General features: G+C 57.1%; 1 protein-coding gene across 3 annotated transcripts in view; it reads right to left on the minus strand.

The window, feature by feature from the left end:
* Positions 1-947: 947 nt before the first annotated feature.
* The window catches only part of SLC6A20 (solute carrier family 6 member 20), a 36,569-nt gene continuing 21,304 nt past the window's right edge, over positions 948-16,212 (minus strand). The window contains exons 5-11 of one of the 3 annotated variants that reach the window (XM_047097463.1): positions 13,060-13,169; positions 12,044-12,319; positions 10,527-10,689; positions 6,936-7,140; positions 5,273-5,432; positions 2,711-2,876; positions 948-1,097 (exon numbers count right to left, since the gene is read on the minus strand). In XM_047097463.1, the coding sequence (XP_046953419.1) occupies positions 948-1,097; positions 2,711-2,876; positions 5,273-5,432; positions 6,936-7,140; positions 10,527-10,689; positions 12,044-12,319; positions 13,060-13,169 (1,230 nt within the window). Of the gene's footprint in view, positions 1,098-2,710; positions 2,877-5,272; positions 5,433-6,935; positions 7,141-10,526; positions 10,690-12,043; positions 12,320-13,058; positions 13,170-16,212 lie in introns of all 3 variants that reach the window. The other 2 variants (XM_047097464.1, XM_047097465.1) reach the window with 2 other exon arrangements.

Raw genomic sequence — 16,212 nt, forward strand, 5'->3', positions numbered from 1 at the left:
CTCTCTGCCCCTCCCCTGCTCATGTTCTCTCTCTCTCTTTCTCTCTCTCTCAAAATAAATGGATAAACTTTACAAAATGTACAAATATTTTAAAATCGATTGTAAGTGATGCTCGTGGTCTTTGCTATAAAGAGTTGGCCACCGTGTCCAGGTATAACGTCATCTGTGGGAACGTTAGATTTACTTTCACCCTCAAAGCGGCTCTGACACCTTTCCTAACGCGTAAGGCACTGGGGCAGGGGGCGGCTGCACGGACTGCTCACGGGACCACGCCCGGGGCTTTGGGGTCGCACCCTGTGGTTGGGGTGACGGGTCCTCGACCCGCTGTGAGAGACCTCAGATCACAGGAGCGACCCCAAACAAAGGCCTCCCTTCTTCGTGGCCAGCCAGTCCTCTTAGTGAGAAACACAGTCCTGGCGTATTCAGTATGACTGAAAAAAGAGAACTGATTTTGCACCAGTGACATTCAGATGGCTCATCTCAGGGCGCTTAAAAAACCTCTCTTCACACTGATCTAAAAGCACCTGCCCTCTGTTATGTTGGGATTTCTTCAGGAAGAAAAAAATTGCTTAAATTTTATTCCATAAAAATTATAGTCGAATTTCAGCCCACGGTGTGCCCGGATTCTGGGGCTTCCCTAGAATCGAGAAAGCAATGGTCTTCAAGACTGGCCTTGAAAAGCCCGTGTCTTTGGCGGAAAGGAGCCAGCTCGGTGCGACCTTGGGGGCAGGCAGAGGGGAGCAGGGGCCGCTCCGTGGATGGGCGTGGGTCCTCCCGAGGGAGCCTTCTTCCTCCACACCCTCCTAATTCTTCTTGATGGGCTCAGGAAGATGACGGGTTGAGTATTTCTGGAGTAAATATGTTTAAAGGCAGCCAAGGAGATTCCACCTATAAATACAGCCGCAGAACAGTGAGCGGCCGACCGGAGTCTCTGGGAAGCCCAGTCCTCAGGCCACGGGAGGCGTGTCTCCCCTCTTGAGGCGGCGCACGATGAAGGTCCCCAGGGCCACCAGGGGGATACACATGGTGGAAGAGGCCACGAGCAGGCCGATGATGGCCAGTGCGTAGAGGGGGTAATCCTTGGTCACAAGCTGACCCTGAAAGGAGAAGCCGAGGGTCAGCGGGAAGAGCCACCATAGGCAGAGCCCCGCTTGGCGGAGAGCATCTGGGGCTGGGCATCCTTACATCTGGGGCCACCTAAATGGAGGGGGCTTAACCTCAGCCCCGTGCTGCCCAACAGGACCTTGTATGATGATGGAAAGCTCCATCTGGGCGCTGTCCGACATGGTAGCTAACAGACACAGGTGGCTGCTGAGCCCTTGAAACGTGGCCAGTGGGCGTGAAGCACGGAACTTTACATTGTACTGAATATTCACGAATTGAAATATTAATCACCACCTGTGGTGGTTGGCCGCCATCTTGAACGGCACAGCCCTAGTCTTGGGAGGAGGCTTGGCGGACGTCTGGATTGAGTTGGGGGATGCTTCCCTGAATGCAGATGCGTTAAAGCTGATGAGAAAGGAGGCCAAAAAGCCAATAAATGCCACCATTCCACGAGGGGGCCGCCGAACAGCTACGGCCCAGGGATCACAGGCCAACCGCGCGTGGCTTGTAAACCAAAACACGCTCGGAGTGAGGTGTGGGAACCAGCCCACAGACTTCCTGTTAGTCGTCCTATGACTTGTGGTTGCTATTGTTGTTCTGTACTGACCGGTACAGAAACCGGGGGAAGCGTTTAGAAGCTGTTTTAGCAATGTGACAGCTTCGTCTCGTATCTGTTGATACAAGAAATAATGGGAGCTTGTAGTCCATACGTGGTTTTGTGTGTACATTCTCCCTTTTCAAGGGATTCACTGCTACTGCTTTTGACAGAAGCATCAGTCTGCTCTGGGTTGGAGAAGACACCCCGGTCCTTCTCCTGCCGGGAGGCAGGTGCGGGGGCGCCTCGCAGCCACCATCAGTCACCTGCTCACTTGGAGCGGCGTCCTTCACGGCCACCATGCACGCTGGGTGCTAAGGGACAGCGTCTTCTACCCATAGGAAAGCAACTGCCAACTGGCCTGCAGGATTACTTTCCTCCCAGCGTAAATGTTCGCTGTGAGAGTCTGCCTGTGTGTAAGGGCAGCCAAGGCTGGCCCTGAGGCCAAGTGCATTGACACGGCCGCCCTGGTTGTCAAAATGCTGACACACGGCGCTTCTGGTCGGTGAACGGCAGTTGCCTGTGGCCTGAGTGAGCCTGTTGTGTCCCAGCCACACACACACCCAGAGCCAGACCCTCCCGGGATGCGGTGACTCGAGCGCTAAGACGGGTCCTCTCGGGCGCCTTCCGGGGCTCAGGGATCATGCCCCGGAGGCTGGCTCTGCCTTTCCCCAGGAGGCTAAGTGGACAGAGGTCGGAGGGCCTGAGGCTGAGGAGGAGGGAGGAGGGCGCAGCCCCGGGGGCAGGAACCAGCGCCTCTGCAGGGGGCTTTCTCCCAACCCCCGGGAAAGGCCCCCTGGGAAGTTCTAGGAGGAATCTTACTCTTTACAGGAGCGCACGTCGCAAAACTCAAAGCCCAGGTCTGCTCTCCTGGGCTGTTTTTAAATACCCGGGTGGTGTTTCCATGCCGCGACAAATAACCTGCCCACGCCGCGGAAGCGGATCTTTGGTTTCAGGAAACTTAAAGCCGCTTCTGGAGAGTGAGCCCGGGGGCCCCGAGACAGGGAGTACCTGGGAAGCGTCCCAGGCTTGGTATTGCAGCGTCCCCGTGAGGATGTAGTCACTCAGGTAGAAAACAAAGAGGCTGATGATGAGGAGCGGGCTCACGCCGGCCCACATGGCCTTCCAGTACCAGTTCAGGGTGCGGCCAGTCATGGCCTTGAGGTCACTTTCAAATCTATTTGGGGAGAAAGTCTGGATTATGCACGCTGTCGGGGCTGGGCGGTGGGGGGGGGGGGGAACTCCAGCGTCCACATCCCTGTTTGTTTAGGAAGATTCTGTTCTGAGCGCCACTGAGCCTTGGGCACGACCCCTCCGGGGTGTCTCTCTGACCCCTCCTGGGCAGAGGGGGTGTGGGGTGGGGCAGGGGGAGGAGCCGAGGCCACCACAGAGCAGGGGAGCAGAACAGTCCCCCCAGAAGTCAGGTGCACGTCAGGAGATAATCTTCCCGGGGCCACCTCCAGATGAAGGCTGCCGGTGTGGACCAGAGGGCAGTTCCCGGAGATAGCAGAAGCCAACAGCCTCGAGGGTCACTTATCAAGCCAGACCTCCACGCTCGGGGACCCCGAGGAGCAGCTCTGCCCCCACCCCTCCCATCCTGGTATCAGCGACTCTACTGCCCATGAAAACGCCCCTAAGAGAGGAATCTCTTTTGTACCCTGGAGCCACAGCAGGTTCTGGGACAGAGGGAGAGCCAAACCTGGGAATGCAGCACTCTGGCCAAGACCCGCCGGAGCGGGCGTAGAGAGAAGCCAGAGCAGTGCCCCCCAAAGGTGGCTGCTCTGGGATTTCGATCGTGTCTGCACACTACGTCTCCCCCCCCCCCCCCGCTTTTAAAGAGCTAATCACGTTTCCTAACACAGACTCAAGTATGGAAAGTGTCTTCAGCACTTTAGGAAATACTGACCCAGCCATCATCACCCCCATTTAACGGCAGCAGGCACCGAGGCCCGGGCTGTGAGGTCACTTGCCCCAGGGCACCTGGGTAGCGGCAGACCCAGGCCCAGACCCGGCTTGGCCTGCTGTCTCCCGTCCAGGGCCTTGAAACCGCACCCAAAGCAGAAGTGGCCCTGAAGAGGGGCGGGGGTGGGGTGGGGTGAGACGGTCACCAGCTGCAACCGCAGCCACCTGCCACACTGGGGCCTGGGGCTTGTCCTGAGCTCCCACCTGACATGGCGCTGTTGCTAGATGTTCACTAGATGGCGCTGTCTCCCTCCCCGTCACTCCCGGATCCTGCCACTTCCACACTCTATAGGAGACGCCTTTTTGGTTCTCCCTCCCTCCAGCCTCACCACTTAGCACCACCCCTTTGCATGGACTTGTGCCCTTTCTCCAGCACCTCCAGTGGGCCCTGGGTTCTGTTCCTCTTTCCTCCGCCTTCTCCCTTCCTGGGAAACACCTACCCTCTCAGGTGACCCATCTGTTTCTCCCTCTAGACTGGCATTTCCCGGGTGACCAACTTGTCCCAGTTTACCCAGGACTTCCCCAGTGTTAGCACTGGACAGCCCGCACCCTGGGAAAGCCCTCGGTCCTGGGAAAGTAGAGTGGGTCACTCTAGCTCGAATGTCCCCAGTAGGTAGCAAATGGGAGGTAGGCTGAAAAAAGGCTTCCTTGACCAAAACGGTTTTGGCAAGGCTACCATTTATACCCCGTCTTTGAGATTCGCAATCGTCTTCATGGCTCCAGGAAGTCCTAGAGGAAAGAAATTCTGACTCTGTTTAACTTACGTCTTGCAAGTTATTTGATCATGGACGTCCTTCAGCATGGCACGGGACCCCAGTGCTTCTGGGGACACGGTGGGAAACGTGGCTCAAAGGGGTCTGGTTTCTAGAATGTCATGGCTGGTGCTGCTCCCTACCCCCACCCCCCTCCAAACCAACGTGGAGGGTGGGAAAAGACTGAGGATGGGGGGGCACAACTTGGCTCACCTGTCTGATCGGCTCATATCTGAGCAGTGCTTCCCAAATGCTCATGTGGACCCCTCCCATGTGAACGTGTAGGATCTGACTCACCGGGCCTGGGAGGGCCCGGGGTCCCGCATGTACGGTGAGGCTCCCCCCTGGGCCCACGCGGAGGAGCAAGTCTCTCTAAACCAGTGGCCTCAGCCCGGCGGCACAGCCCGTCACCCAGGGGGGGATCTACAACATTCCAGTGCCCGGCCGTGCTCCGGGATCGAGAGCCTGACATCCTGAATCGGCCACGTTTTTTTTTGGTTTTAAGTTATCAACTGGACTTTGGTCAGCGTGCCCGAAAAATACTGATGTTCACCGAGGGTCAGAGTATGTGGTGCCTGGAGGTAACGGATCCCTGCCCCCCTAAGCCGCTGGGGCCCGGCACGATCAGCAGGCGAACGTCCTATAATAAAAAGTAAAACCACGGGAAATGGGGAGAGGAGGTGTTTGCGGCAGGTCGAGCGAGGCCGAGAATGAGCTGAGAGATGAGGGCAGAGGGAAAAGCGATGCCAAGTAGAAAGGGGAAGGCCAAGTGCACGTGGGAAGGGGCTGCTTTCCCGGTGGGGCATGGCCTTCGGGGCATCCCCACCCCCTGCAGGCGTTGGGGGCGGGGCCTCCTCACCGCCTCAGCCCGAACACGTAACACACGGCGACGATCTCCACCAGGACTATGAACAGCAGGGGCAGCGTGGCAGCGTAGTCGTTGAATATGTCGAACCAGTAATTGCCGGCCTCCATGGTGAACACCAAGCCGATGACGCAGTTGACGAGGCACACCAGACCTGGGGCCACGAGACGCACGCTCACCTGTCTGCCACGCCCCCCCGCTCATCCAGTTTCCTGGGTGGCCGCAGAGCCGCCGACCCCGAGGGGACTCTGCCGGGGACCGGCCTCTCTGCGTGTTTCCCACGGGCGCGTGTGTTCCGGGAGGGGTGGGGGACAGCAAAGGTGTCCCGGGGAATGTGTGTCAGATGTCACTGATGTTAATTCTCGGCGCTGTCCTGCAGGGGGGCCCTCAAACTCGAGGGGGAAAGAAAGTTGTGGGCATGGCTATCTGCGGGGGGGGGGGCCCACCCAGCCTGTGGGTCTGGTGATTCTGTTTATCCCAACTCAGCCCCTGAGCTCCCGGGAGGTGAGTCGGGGCAGAGGGTTTGCCCTGCAGGGCATCCCGAGGACTCCCGTGTGGCGGGAAGAGGGAGGAGGGAGAGGAGGGGCAGATGGGAATGTTTACCCAGCTCCCACTACGTGCACCCCAGGCACCTGTCAGGCATTGGATCCAAAAGCCTCAGGAGCCCCCTTTACAGATGGGAAAGCCAAGGGCTCAGAGATACAGAGTAAATTTCCCAACATCCCACAGCAGGTCAGCGACGGACTCTGGGCTCAGACACTGGCCCTTCTGCCTCCAGAACCCGGGCCCTTGTCCCGGTCTCCTTTGGCTGACTCCCTCGGGCGCTCCACAAAGTATCTGACTCGCAAGTTCCCACCTCCCACCTGCCCGTCGCGCCATCATACCATGTGCCGTCACTCACCAAACCCCAGTGCCATCTTGAGGGGACACACAAGGAGAAGGGGCTACGTGCTGGCCGGGAGCTAACGGCACACAGGGTGCTGCTGCTACAGAGACCAGGTGCAAGGGGAGATGCTAAGTGCTAGAAGGTTCCGACGAAGGGTGGGCAGCTCCGCCCAGGCGGTCAGGGCTTTAAGGCGATGGGGTGGGAACTGGATTGGATTTGGGCTGGGAGAGGGAATGTCCCGGATGCAGTGGGATGGCGCCATCGTGGGTAGGGTGGGGGCCTAGGCGGTGGGGGGGAGGAGGGGTGGCCACGTACTGATGGGAAGGGGTGGGAAGGGGCTCTCGGGGCAGGGGCAGGGGCTGGAAATGTCCTGTGTCTTGACCTAGGCCGTGGTTACTTGAGCGGGAACGTGTGAAAATGATTGAGTTTGTGTTTAAGAAATGTACACGTTCTGTTAACACGGCAGTGGGAACAAAGGCAGGAGCAGGTTCCCTCCTGGCCGGGAGAGTTCTGAGCGCCAGGTCGGTGAGTCCGGCCTCTCCTGGCGCTGGGGCGGCCACTGCGCTGCCTCGTGAGGGAGAACCAGATGCGCGGGCGAGACGCACACGTGCCAGGTCCCGACTGCCCGAGAGGCGGCGAGAGCCACGGCAGGACCGCTAGGAGGTCGCCACCTCCACCAGCACACAGGCCCCGCGGCAGCTTGTACGTCTGCTCGCAGCCCACGCCCCGCCCTCCCCGACCCCCATGTCCTCTGCGGATTGGCCCACTCACCGGAGATGGCCTCCTTGGGCAGGTGGCTGGAGATGACCTTGCTGTCGGTCAGGGGCGTGAGGATGGCCGCCGTGTTCCCCAGCATGCTCCCGATGCCCAGCATCAACAACATGAAGAAATAGAGGACCGACCACAGCTGGGATGCCGCCATGTTCTTAATGGCCTCGGTGTAGACGATGAAGGACAGGCCAGTGCCCTGGACCGCCTGCCCGTGTGAGAAGACACCAGTTAGACACCCCAGCGGACTTACGGCTCCTTGAGCACGCCCAGTGCTAAGCATCCTGGGGGGACCTGGGGACTGGCCACGAGAAGCCACATGCTGAGGCTGGGCTTTCCGTCTGCAGACCAGCCCCTCGGGCTTAGCTGGGCTGGATAGAAACGTGAGTCGTCGGGAGTCCGTATTTGCAAAGCGCGAGGAGCACTGGGTTCCCGCACGTCTGTTCGGGATGAAATACAACAAAGATAATTTCTGCTCCCGGTATCATGACTGACTAGGTGCTCCGAGGCCTCGGTGGCTGGGAGCTGAGGTGGGAGGGGGGAGTCAGAGCAAGAGGAGCCCGTAAGGTGGGGAGCTGGCCTGGCCAGCAGGTGACCCGGAGGGCAGTTGTCCCGTGGCCAGATCCCCGCCGCGACAACACCGTTGTGGGGATACTGAACCGCGGAGACAGAACCTAGAGCTCCCTGCTTAAAGACAAACCCCAGAAGGGGTCGAAAGAGGTCATGAGCTGGGGTGCCCCCTGGCTACCGGCAGCAGAAGCAAACCCTCTCTGGGGGACACCTCCCCCGATTTAGACCCGCAGGACCACCGGAGTTGATCAAGCGGCGAGCTTGCAAACGGGTTTGTAAACCCACGAGAAGACAAGCCACCATAAGTAGTCAGCGGGACTAAGGTTTAGAACGCCCTTCCCCAAGAATGGCAGACGCTGGGGCAGCAGATTCAGAACATAGGTCAGCTCCATGGCAAACCGGTGAGCACAGTGGGATTCGCCAGCGCTGGGTGCAGACGAGAGGGGGTGATCGCTCGTAGGGAATTTACAAACAGTAATGAAATTACTCAGGTTGGCTTTTTATCATTACTATGAGCCAACACATTCTCAACAGTGATCAAACATTCCTCCCCTTGAGGACAGACTGCCTTCCACTCTCCTGTCCAAGGCCACCAGTGGATCAGCTATGTATGACGTGTTTTTCTCGGAGAGAGACAGAGAAAGAGCAGGGAAGGGGCAGAGAGACAGGGAGCGAGAGAGAATCCCCAGCAGGCTCCACGCTATTAGTGCGGGGCCCGCCGTAGGGCCCCGTCCCACAAATCTTGAGATCGTGACCTGAGCCGAAATCAAGAGTTGGGCGCTCAACTGACTGACCCACCCGGGCACCCCTATGCGTGACATTTTTAAAGAAACAGAAGATATAATGACCAAGATAAATGTATGACTAGAAACCATTGGAATGAAAAGCAAATTTGAGAGTAAATAGCATCTAAAAACATACTGGATGAAAAGACCACTGACAGCTAAGGACTGCTTGCACCTGAAGAGAAAATTAGTGGACTTGGAAATATATCCCAGGGAGGAATCCATAATGAAGGAAAAAAAAAAAGATAAGAAGGTGGGAAAACATCAAAGAGTGGCCTTGCAGGGTGGGATGAGAAGGTCCAGCTGGAATTCCGAACGGGGAAGACAGGCGGAAGTCAAGGCGATGATTACGAGGACATAGGTATGAATGTTCCAGAACTGGTAAGATACACGGGTCCGTGGATCCAGGAAGCCCAAGGTCACCCAAGCCCACACTGGATAAATAAAAATGCATCCACGCTTGGATTGCAGAGGCCAGAGTCCAAGAGAAGATGACAGAGAAATCGGAGGGAAGCCGGGTCCTTTGAAGAAGGACGTTCGAAGAGCAGCGATGGAAGCCAGAATCACAAGGCAAAGATCTCCAATGTGTCAAAAGAAAAGAGCTGTACACCTGGAATATGACACTGTATGTTAATTAGACTGAGATTAAAATTAAAAGCAAAAAAAAAAAGTTTATGTATTTTAACAGAGAGACAGAGCGAACATGAGCGGGGAGGGGCAGAGAGGGAGGGAGATGCCAAATCCCAGGCAGGCTCCAGGCTCTGAACGGTCAGCACAGAGCCCAACATGGGGCTCGAACCCACGAATGGCGAGATCATGACCTGAGCCAAAGTCAGATGCTTAACGACTGAGCCACCCAGGCACCCCTAAAGGAAGGCATTTTTTTTTTAATTTTTTTTCAACGTTTATTTATTTTTGGGACAGAGAGAGACAGAGCATGAACGGGGGAGGGGCAGAGAGAGAGGGAGACACAGAATCGGAAACAGGCTCCAGGCTCTGAGCCATCAGCACAGAGCCCGACGCGGGGCTCGAACTCACGGACCACGAGATCGTGACCTGGCTGAAGTCGGACACTTAACCGACCGCGCCACCCAGGTGCCCCATAAAGGAAGGCATTTTAAGGGGCTGCTTGGAATTCTCTCTCTCCCTCTCTCCCTCTGCCCCTCCCCTGCTTGCTCTCTGTCTCTCAAACACGCATTTAAAAAAGTGTATTTTATTTATAAAAAAATAAATAAATAAAATCAGGTGGACAAGGTGAAAGCGTTCTAAAAATCCTTGTTCTTTCTGTTTGGGTGGGAAGTCACGATATTGTTAAATTTCAGATTTTGTTAAGTACGCACAGGAAAAATTCGGAAGGAGAAATACACTGTGTCCCTTCCAAACAGTAGAGAATAAAGTGGAATGAGGGGGAGAGACGAACAAGAACAAACACAATGGGGGGAGAAAAAAGCCCCAGGTTGAATAAAGGAATAACCACGTAATTCTTGGACGCTGAGCCAAGCTTCAAAGTAAGTCAGGAAAACCCCCAAGTGTCCAAAACAAAAAGGAAATTTGAAATGAGTTCACGGAACAGGAACCGAAGCCCACGGAACCAATCAAGGCCTTGAGGGCTGCGGCTTGAGGGCTGGGGCTGTGACACCTGCCCAGGAGGGGGTCAGGCCACAGGCCGGTGTGAGCAGGCAGCCGGGAAAGACTAAGCGTGGCCCCACCCGTGAAATGACCTGATAAGCGAACGCGATGCAAGCCGGATTCCAGAACCAGAGCCAACGTTCCCCGGGAAGTTGGTGCCAGTGGACAAGCCACCAAATGCAGGTGCGGTGGGGACTGGCCTTTGAAGCTCCTGAGCCGTGGAAAAGTAGCTCTGGGGGCCTCATGACGAGCTGTTTAAGCTCTTGAGCTACATCTTTGGTTGAGGAACCAGACATCGTGAGCCACGTCTTAAGAGAAGAATGCACATGATCCCGGCGTGAAGGCGATAGAAACCACTCTAGGCCCGGGATCCTCAAACAGGGCCCCCGTGGATGGACTTGGGGGGGGAGGAAAGTTAGTAACAAAGGCCTCTCGCTGGGTCAGAACCAGTAGGTCCTCGCCCCCCCCCCCCCGCCCCCCGGGGGGAGTGGCTGCCGAATCGAACAGGCGGCATCTGGGAGGTAACGCACAGGTCTGACACCAAAGGCTGACCGGAGAATCTTCCTTGGCTTCTCTCAGAGGAGAGAAGCGGGCCGAGATCCTGCCTTACCGTGGCCAGCTCTGATTCCAAGCTGCAGTTCCTAATTTGTGGGAGCACCTCGCTGTATTTGCCGGGGAAGGCCGAGGCTAGGTAGCCCTTCACCTGCTCCAGGTTGCTGGTTGTCAGAAAGCCATCTTCAAGGTCAAAGGAGTTGGTCAGCAGCAGAATCACCCTGCAGAGCGGAATGCCAGGTTGACCTTCACTGAGTAGAAAGGCCACGGTGGCCAACCCCTCTCTCGGAAGCCGGGGTGCTGGGGTTCCCTCCCCTCGGATTGGGCAAGGTCTCTCCAACAAAGGGAATCTGTTGATGGGTGACCTTTTTTTCTTTTTTTTAATTTTTTGATGTTTTTAAAAAGTTTACTTTTGAGAAGAAGAGAGCAAGCAAGCAGGGGAGGGGCAGAGAGGGGGAGAGAGAGAGAATCCCAAGCAGGCTCGCGCTGTCAGCATAGAGCCTGACGCAGGGCTCCATCCACAAACCACGAGCCGAAATCAAGAGTCGGACCCCTGACCATGTCACCCAGACACCCCGGTTGGTGACCTTTTAAAGTCCGGGGTGACCGTGGGGCGCCTGGGTGGCGCAGTCGGTTAAAGCGTCCGACTTCAGCCAGGTCACGATCTCGCGGTCCGTGAGTTCGAGCCCCGCGTCGGGCTCTGGGCTGATGGCTCAGAGCCTGGAGCCTGTTTCCGATTCTGTGTCTCCCTCTCTCTCTGCCCCTCCCCTGTTCATGCTCTGTCTCTCTCTGTCCCAAAAATTAAAAAAAACGTTGAAAAAAAAGAAAAAAAAATTAAAAAAAAAAATAAAGTCCGGGGTGACCTTGAATGGCTTTGAGGGAGCCTGAAAGAGGACCAGAGATGAGAAACCAACCCACACAGCTAGGCCACTTAAACCTCTGGGCCCGCATTGTCCGACAGAAATTTTGCGATGATGGGACCGTTGCGCGTCTGTGCCGTCCCACGTGGCGGCTGAAGCCTTGAAGGCGGCGGGTGTGACGGAGAGACCGACTTAAATTCATTTACATTTCAGTGGAAACCGGTTTAAACAAAAGTGCAATGAACTGATTGGATGTAACTAACATTAATTAAACCAGTCCACATTTAAATCTGTAGGTGGCCCCTTGGGGCTAGTGACTGCCGAATGGGACAGCCTAATCTGGATGATGTTTATTATATGTTGGATAAGGCGGGAGGGTGGGGGTGGGTGGGGGGCAGACAGGAGATTCTGTAATGGCCCTGGCTCACCCAGAGGGCTCTGGGTTACTTCCAAGGTCAGGGAGACGGGGCAGAAGAAACCGAGGTTTGGCTGTTCAGTGCCTCCCTGTGCTAAGAGCTTTGGACGTACGAAGCTGCCCTCAGCCCTCCGGCGGGGTGCCCGGGGTTGGGCCCGGGTGGAGAGCCGCAAAGCCGGTGTCCTCTGTCCCACGCCCCTTGACTTCCCTGTGCCATCTCTTCCCAGGCGGCTCTCAGAGCTTGGGGGACGGCGGGACGCACCCCCAACCCGAGGCCCCGGGGCTCACGGGGCGGCTTACTTGTTCAAGCAGCTCTCATAGTTGAAGGTGGCCTTGAAGCCATAGATGGAGAAGGTCACGACGCTGGCAAAGATGGAGGTCGAGCTGTTGATGAGGGACACGATGATGGCGTGCTGCTGGCAGTTGGTGGAGGGCTGGTTGTAGCTGGCAAAGGCGATCAGGCTGCCGAAGCCCAGGCCGAGGGAGAAGAAGATCTGGGTGGCCGCGTTGATCCAGGCCTTGGGGTTGGCCAGCTGCTCCAACTGCAAAGCCGGCAGGGACGGGGCTGGGGGACCCGGCCGGGTGGCGCTCCCCCGCCCCGTAAACCCACCGACCGGCAGAGGGCGGGAGGCCCGGGGAGGGGGAGTGATATGTGAAAGGAGCCCCTGACCCATGACCAGGCACTGTGCGGGCCCGGGCCCCCACGAGATGGAGGCGGTGTGGGCTGGGGCTGGAGCTCTAGGTCTGGGATGACGGTGGGGGGTCATTTGGAATGTGGGGGGCATTTGCGGGGGCGGGGGGGGGCTACCACAGCCATCTTGTTTCCAGGCACCTGATTTGCCAAATGAACTTGTCCCAAAGGCGATAGTGCCCCCCCCCCACCCTCTGGCGACTGATGAGCGTTGGCTGTGGGGCGTCGGGGAGCGGGGGGCTAGGGAGGGATCACAGAAAACCCTGCGGGGTGTGGATTCACCTCTGTAAGGGAAGGGGTGCGGGCAGGTGTGCGGGAGGGAGAGAGGTGGCTGGGTGGTAAATCCGTAGACTGCCAGGAGGGTGTGGGGTGCGAGTGGGGGCCGGGAGGCCACATGCGGGGCTGGGGTAGCAGTCACTTGGGGTGGGGGGGGTGCTGAAGAGGAGGAAGGTGGGTGGACCAAAGACTCAGTGTCCCAGAATGAACAGGGCTTGGGGTCGGCCTGGCTGAGGAGGTGACCCAGTGCCCGTAGGTAATCCACACCGCCCCCACCCACCTCCCTGGGTCTTCCCCTCTTTCCACCCATCCTGGAAGATCGGAGGTCCCCTTCCCTCCAGCCCGTACCTTGGGGGTGAACATGTACGCCAGGCCGTTGGTGGCTCCGTGGAGCGTGAGGCCCCTGACCAGGTAGATGATGAGCACACAGTAGGGCAGCAGCGCGGTAAAATACACCACCTGCGGGCGCCAGAGGGCAGAGTCAGCATCCTGGAGACACGGTGCCCACAGTGCCCCTCTTGTCCCTGCGACAGACCTGAAGGCCTCACGAAGCACCACACTGTTACACTGTCCGGCTGGCAAGGCATCAGTGCAGGGGGGCTGGGTTTGAGTTTGGGCCGGCGGAGAAAGTGGGGAGGTGGGATGCATTTGCCCACCTCCGTAACTGCCGGGCAATCTGCTTCAGGAGAAACAGGAGACCTCTGCCTGCCACTCTCCCTTCAACCGGACCTTATTCCAGAAAGGATTTGAGGCCGGGGCGCCTGGGGGGTTCGGTCAGTTAAGCGTCTGACTTCGGCTCGGGTCACGGTCTCACGGTTTAGGAGTTCGAGCCCCGCGTCGGGCTCTGGGCTGACAGCTCGGAGCCTGGAGCCTGCTTCGGATTCTGTGTCTCCCTCTCTCTCTGCTCCTCCCCCACTCATTCTCTCTCTCTCTCCAAATAAACATAAAAAGTTAAAACAGGAAAGAAAGGGTTTGAGGCAGCCCACAAAAATATACCTAGCACATTAACATTAAAAAAATGTTATTTTTTTAAGTTTATTTATTTATTTTGAGAGAGAGAGCGAGGGGAGGGGCAGAGAGAGAGACAGAGAGACAGAGAGAGAGTCCCAAGCAGGCTCCACAGTCAGCACAGAGCTCTCCCCGGGACTCGAACTCACGAACCGGGAGATCATGACCTAAGCCGACCTAAGTCAGACGCTTAACCGACTGAGGCGCCCTGCTTTACATTGTCTTTAAAAGAAAAAACAAAACCAAGAGAAACCCCCAAAAAACCCGGGGGCTGGGAGCAAGGCACGTCTCTCCAGAACGGAGCCCCGAGAGAAACTTGGCCCTGAGAGGAGCTTGTAAGGGAAACGTGATGACGTGGGCGTGGGGAGCGTGTCCCCATCAGGAATATGACACAAATTCGATGAGCTGATATTTTATGAGCGGCTTCGCTGTCGCGGGGTTGAACGCTGGACGTGAATGGCATTTCTGGTCGACCTAATCGTGATCCCGCGGACACGACACGTATCACGAGTCCGGTGGTGTTCGTGGTGGCTTGGGCGACCGCCTCACGCTCTGGTCCTGCTGGCTCTTACACGGCTTCGAACAGGGATCTGCTGGTGCCTGGATGCCCGTCCGGGAACTGGCGCTTTTCCTCCCTATCGACTGCGTATGCGCCCCAGAGCCCCTTTACTTAAAGCCCAGAAGTACTTCGCAAAAAGAATCTTGCGAAGGCGGTTTTTGCTTAAGGTGTGGGTCCTCCGGTGAGAAATGTGACTGGGGGCCCATGTCCAGATGGGCCCGGATCGCACTGGGCCCTCCCCTCCCGCTGAGGCATTGGTGCCACCTTCCCGGCCACTCCCGAGGCCACCAGAGGAACAGTTTGTGCCCGGCAAGCAGAGGTGGGGCGTGTCTTTTATCACTGATCCCTCACTGAGGTCATCGGGACTTGAGAAGTCATCAACCCAGCTGGGATGACGGGTATGGGGTGGAGACAGATGAGGGCGAGGGCATCGGCCAGCGCGCTGAAGGACATCAAGGGCAAGAGAGGAGGGGTGACCGATGTTCACAGCCAGGGGTCACTTTGAGGACACGGAAGGCAGGTCCCTGGAACTTCCCTCCTTCCCCTCAGGTAAACAAGTGTCCTGGGGGGGGGGAGGGGCTCTCCGGGCTCCCTCCTCCCTCATCAGAGAAGCTGGGCATGTGGCCCAGCCTACACCACCGGGAGAAACCATTTCTGACCAGTCTGCAACAATTCATTGGAGGGGAAAAAAAGGAGATTCCAAGAGAAGAGGCCAGGAAATGGTACACCGTTTTTAACAGAATTAATCCCCATAAATAAAGCGGTGGGGGCGCTCTGTCATGGAGACGGGGTGTGGCTTGAGCAGAGGCAATGGAATAAGTGTTCGTGGCATGGCATGACCTCATGCGACACTTGCATAAATGATCTGGGAAAGAGTTGACAGATACTGCCCTCGGATCTTCTGTATCACGCTCATAATCATCTGGCAGAGACAAATGGCAAAACCCATGTTTTTATGAGCATAAAATACTAGCCAAGCTTGAGGTGGGACAGAGTGAGTAGCTGCGGGCTCTAAGTTCTTCCAGAGAAGGTTCACTAGTCTTTTAGCTTGGCCGTGGGACGGGGCGCTGTTGGGGCTACGATGCTGGCCGTCACGGAGTCTTGGAGACCAACAGAAGACGCCAGGCACAGTACTGGGCTCGTCGCAGGGTGCCTAAGATACTATGGGTCATTCTGGTCCTGCTGCCTCAAGAGAAACACGGTGGGGCTGGAGGAGGCGACGCAGGTGGTCAAGACGGTGAGGGCAGGTGGCCTCTTAGGAACTTCTGAAGGGAAAAGTTGGGATGGATCAAGTCACCAAAGGTATGGAGAGAGCAAACAGGAGGAGATTCACCGGACAAGAGGATGGGGAGTCTTAGGGACAAAGCTGGGTGTGTCCCAGCTCTGCCCCACTGGTTGGTGCCCCGGGGCAGGCTCCTTTGCCCCTCCACACCTCGGGTGAGTGGGATAATGAAATCCACTCCGAAGGGCTTTTGCAAGACTGAGGCAAGGCGCACGCCCAGCCCGCAGGGGACCGGCTAGGAGTGAATGGGTATGAATGAGGCGGGTGTCACCGGGGGTCCAGGGCGCCTGCCGCAGCTTGAGAAAGATGGCAGGTGCTGGAAACACTGCAGGAAAAGCTTTCTACCTGGGGCAGATTAGAGCTCAAGAGCATCTCAGCCCCCTCCCGCGCCCCCGGAAGGAATATAAAGCTGGGGGTGCACCAAGGAGAGAAGGTTTGGAAATCAGACCTGACAAGCAGCTCAGAGCAAAGGTTCTCAGACTCAGCAGCAGATTAGAACCCTCCCGGGGGAAGCTTTTAACATCCCGAGGCTCAAGTCCCTCCCTGCCCTGATCACTCCAGGGCCTCTTGGGGGAGGACCTGAGATACCAGAGTCCTAGAAGCTCTCCAGGTGACCCGGATGTGCCGTCCAGTTTGAGAGCCAGCGGCCAGGG

This window comes from Lynx rufus, unplaced genomic scaffold, assembly GCF_022079265.1.
Source record: "Lynx rufus isolate CCGP_SWC_20201006 ecotype Redwood Valley unplaced genomic scaffold, mLynRuf1.p SCAF_4, whole genome shotgun sequence".
In the NCBI taxonomy this organism is placed as follows: Eukaryota; Metazoa; Chordata; class Mammalia; order Carnivora; family Felidae; genus Lynx; species Lynx rufus.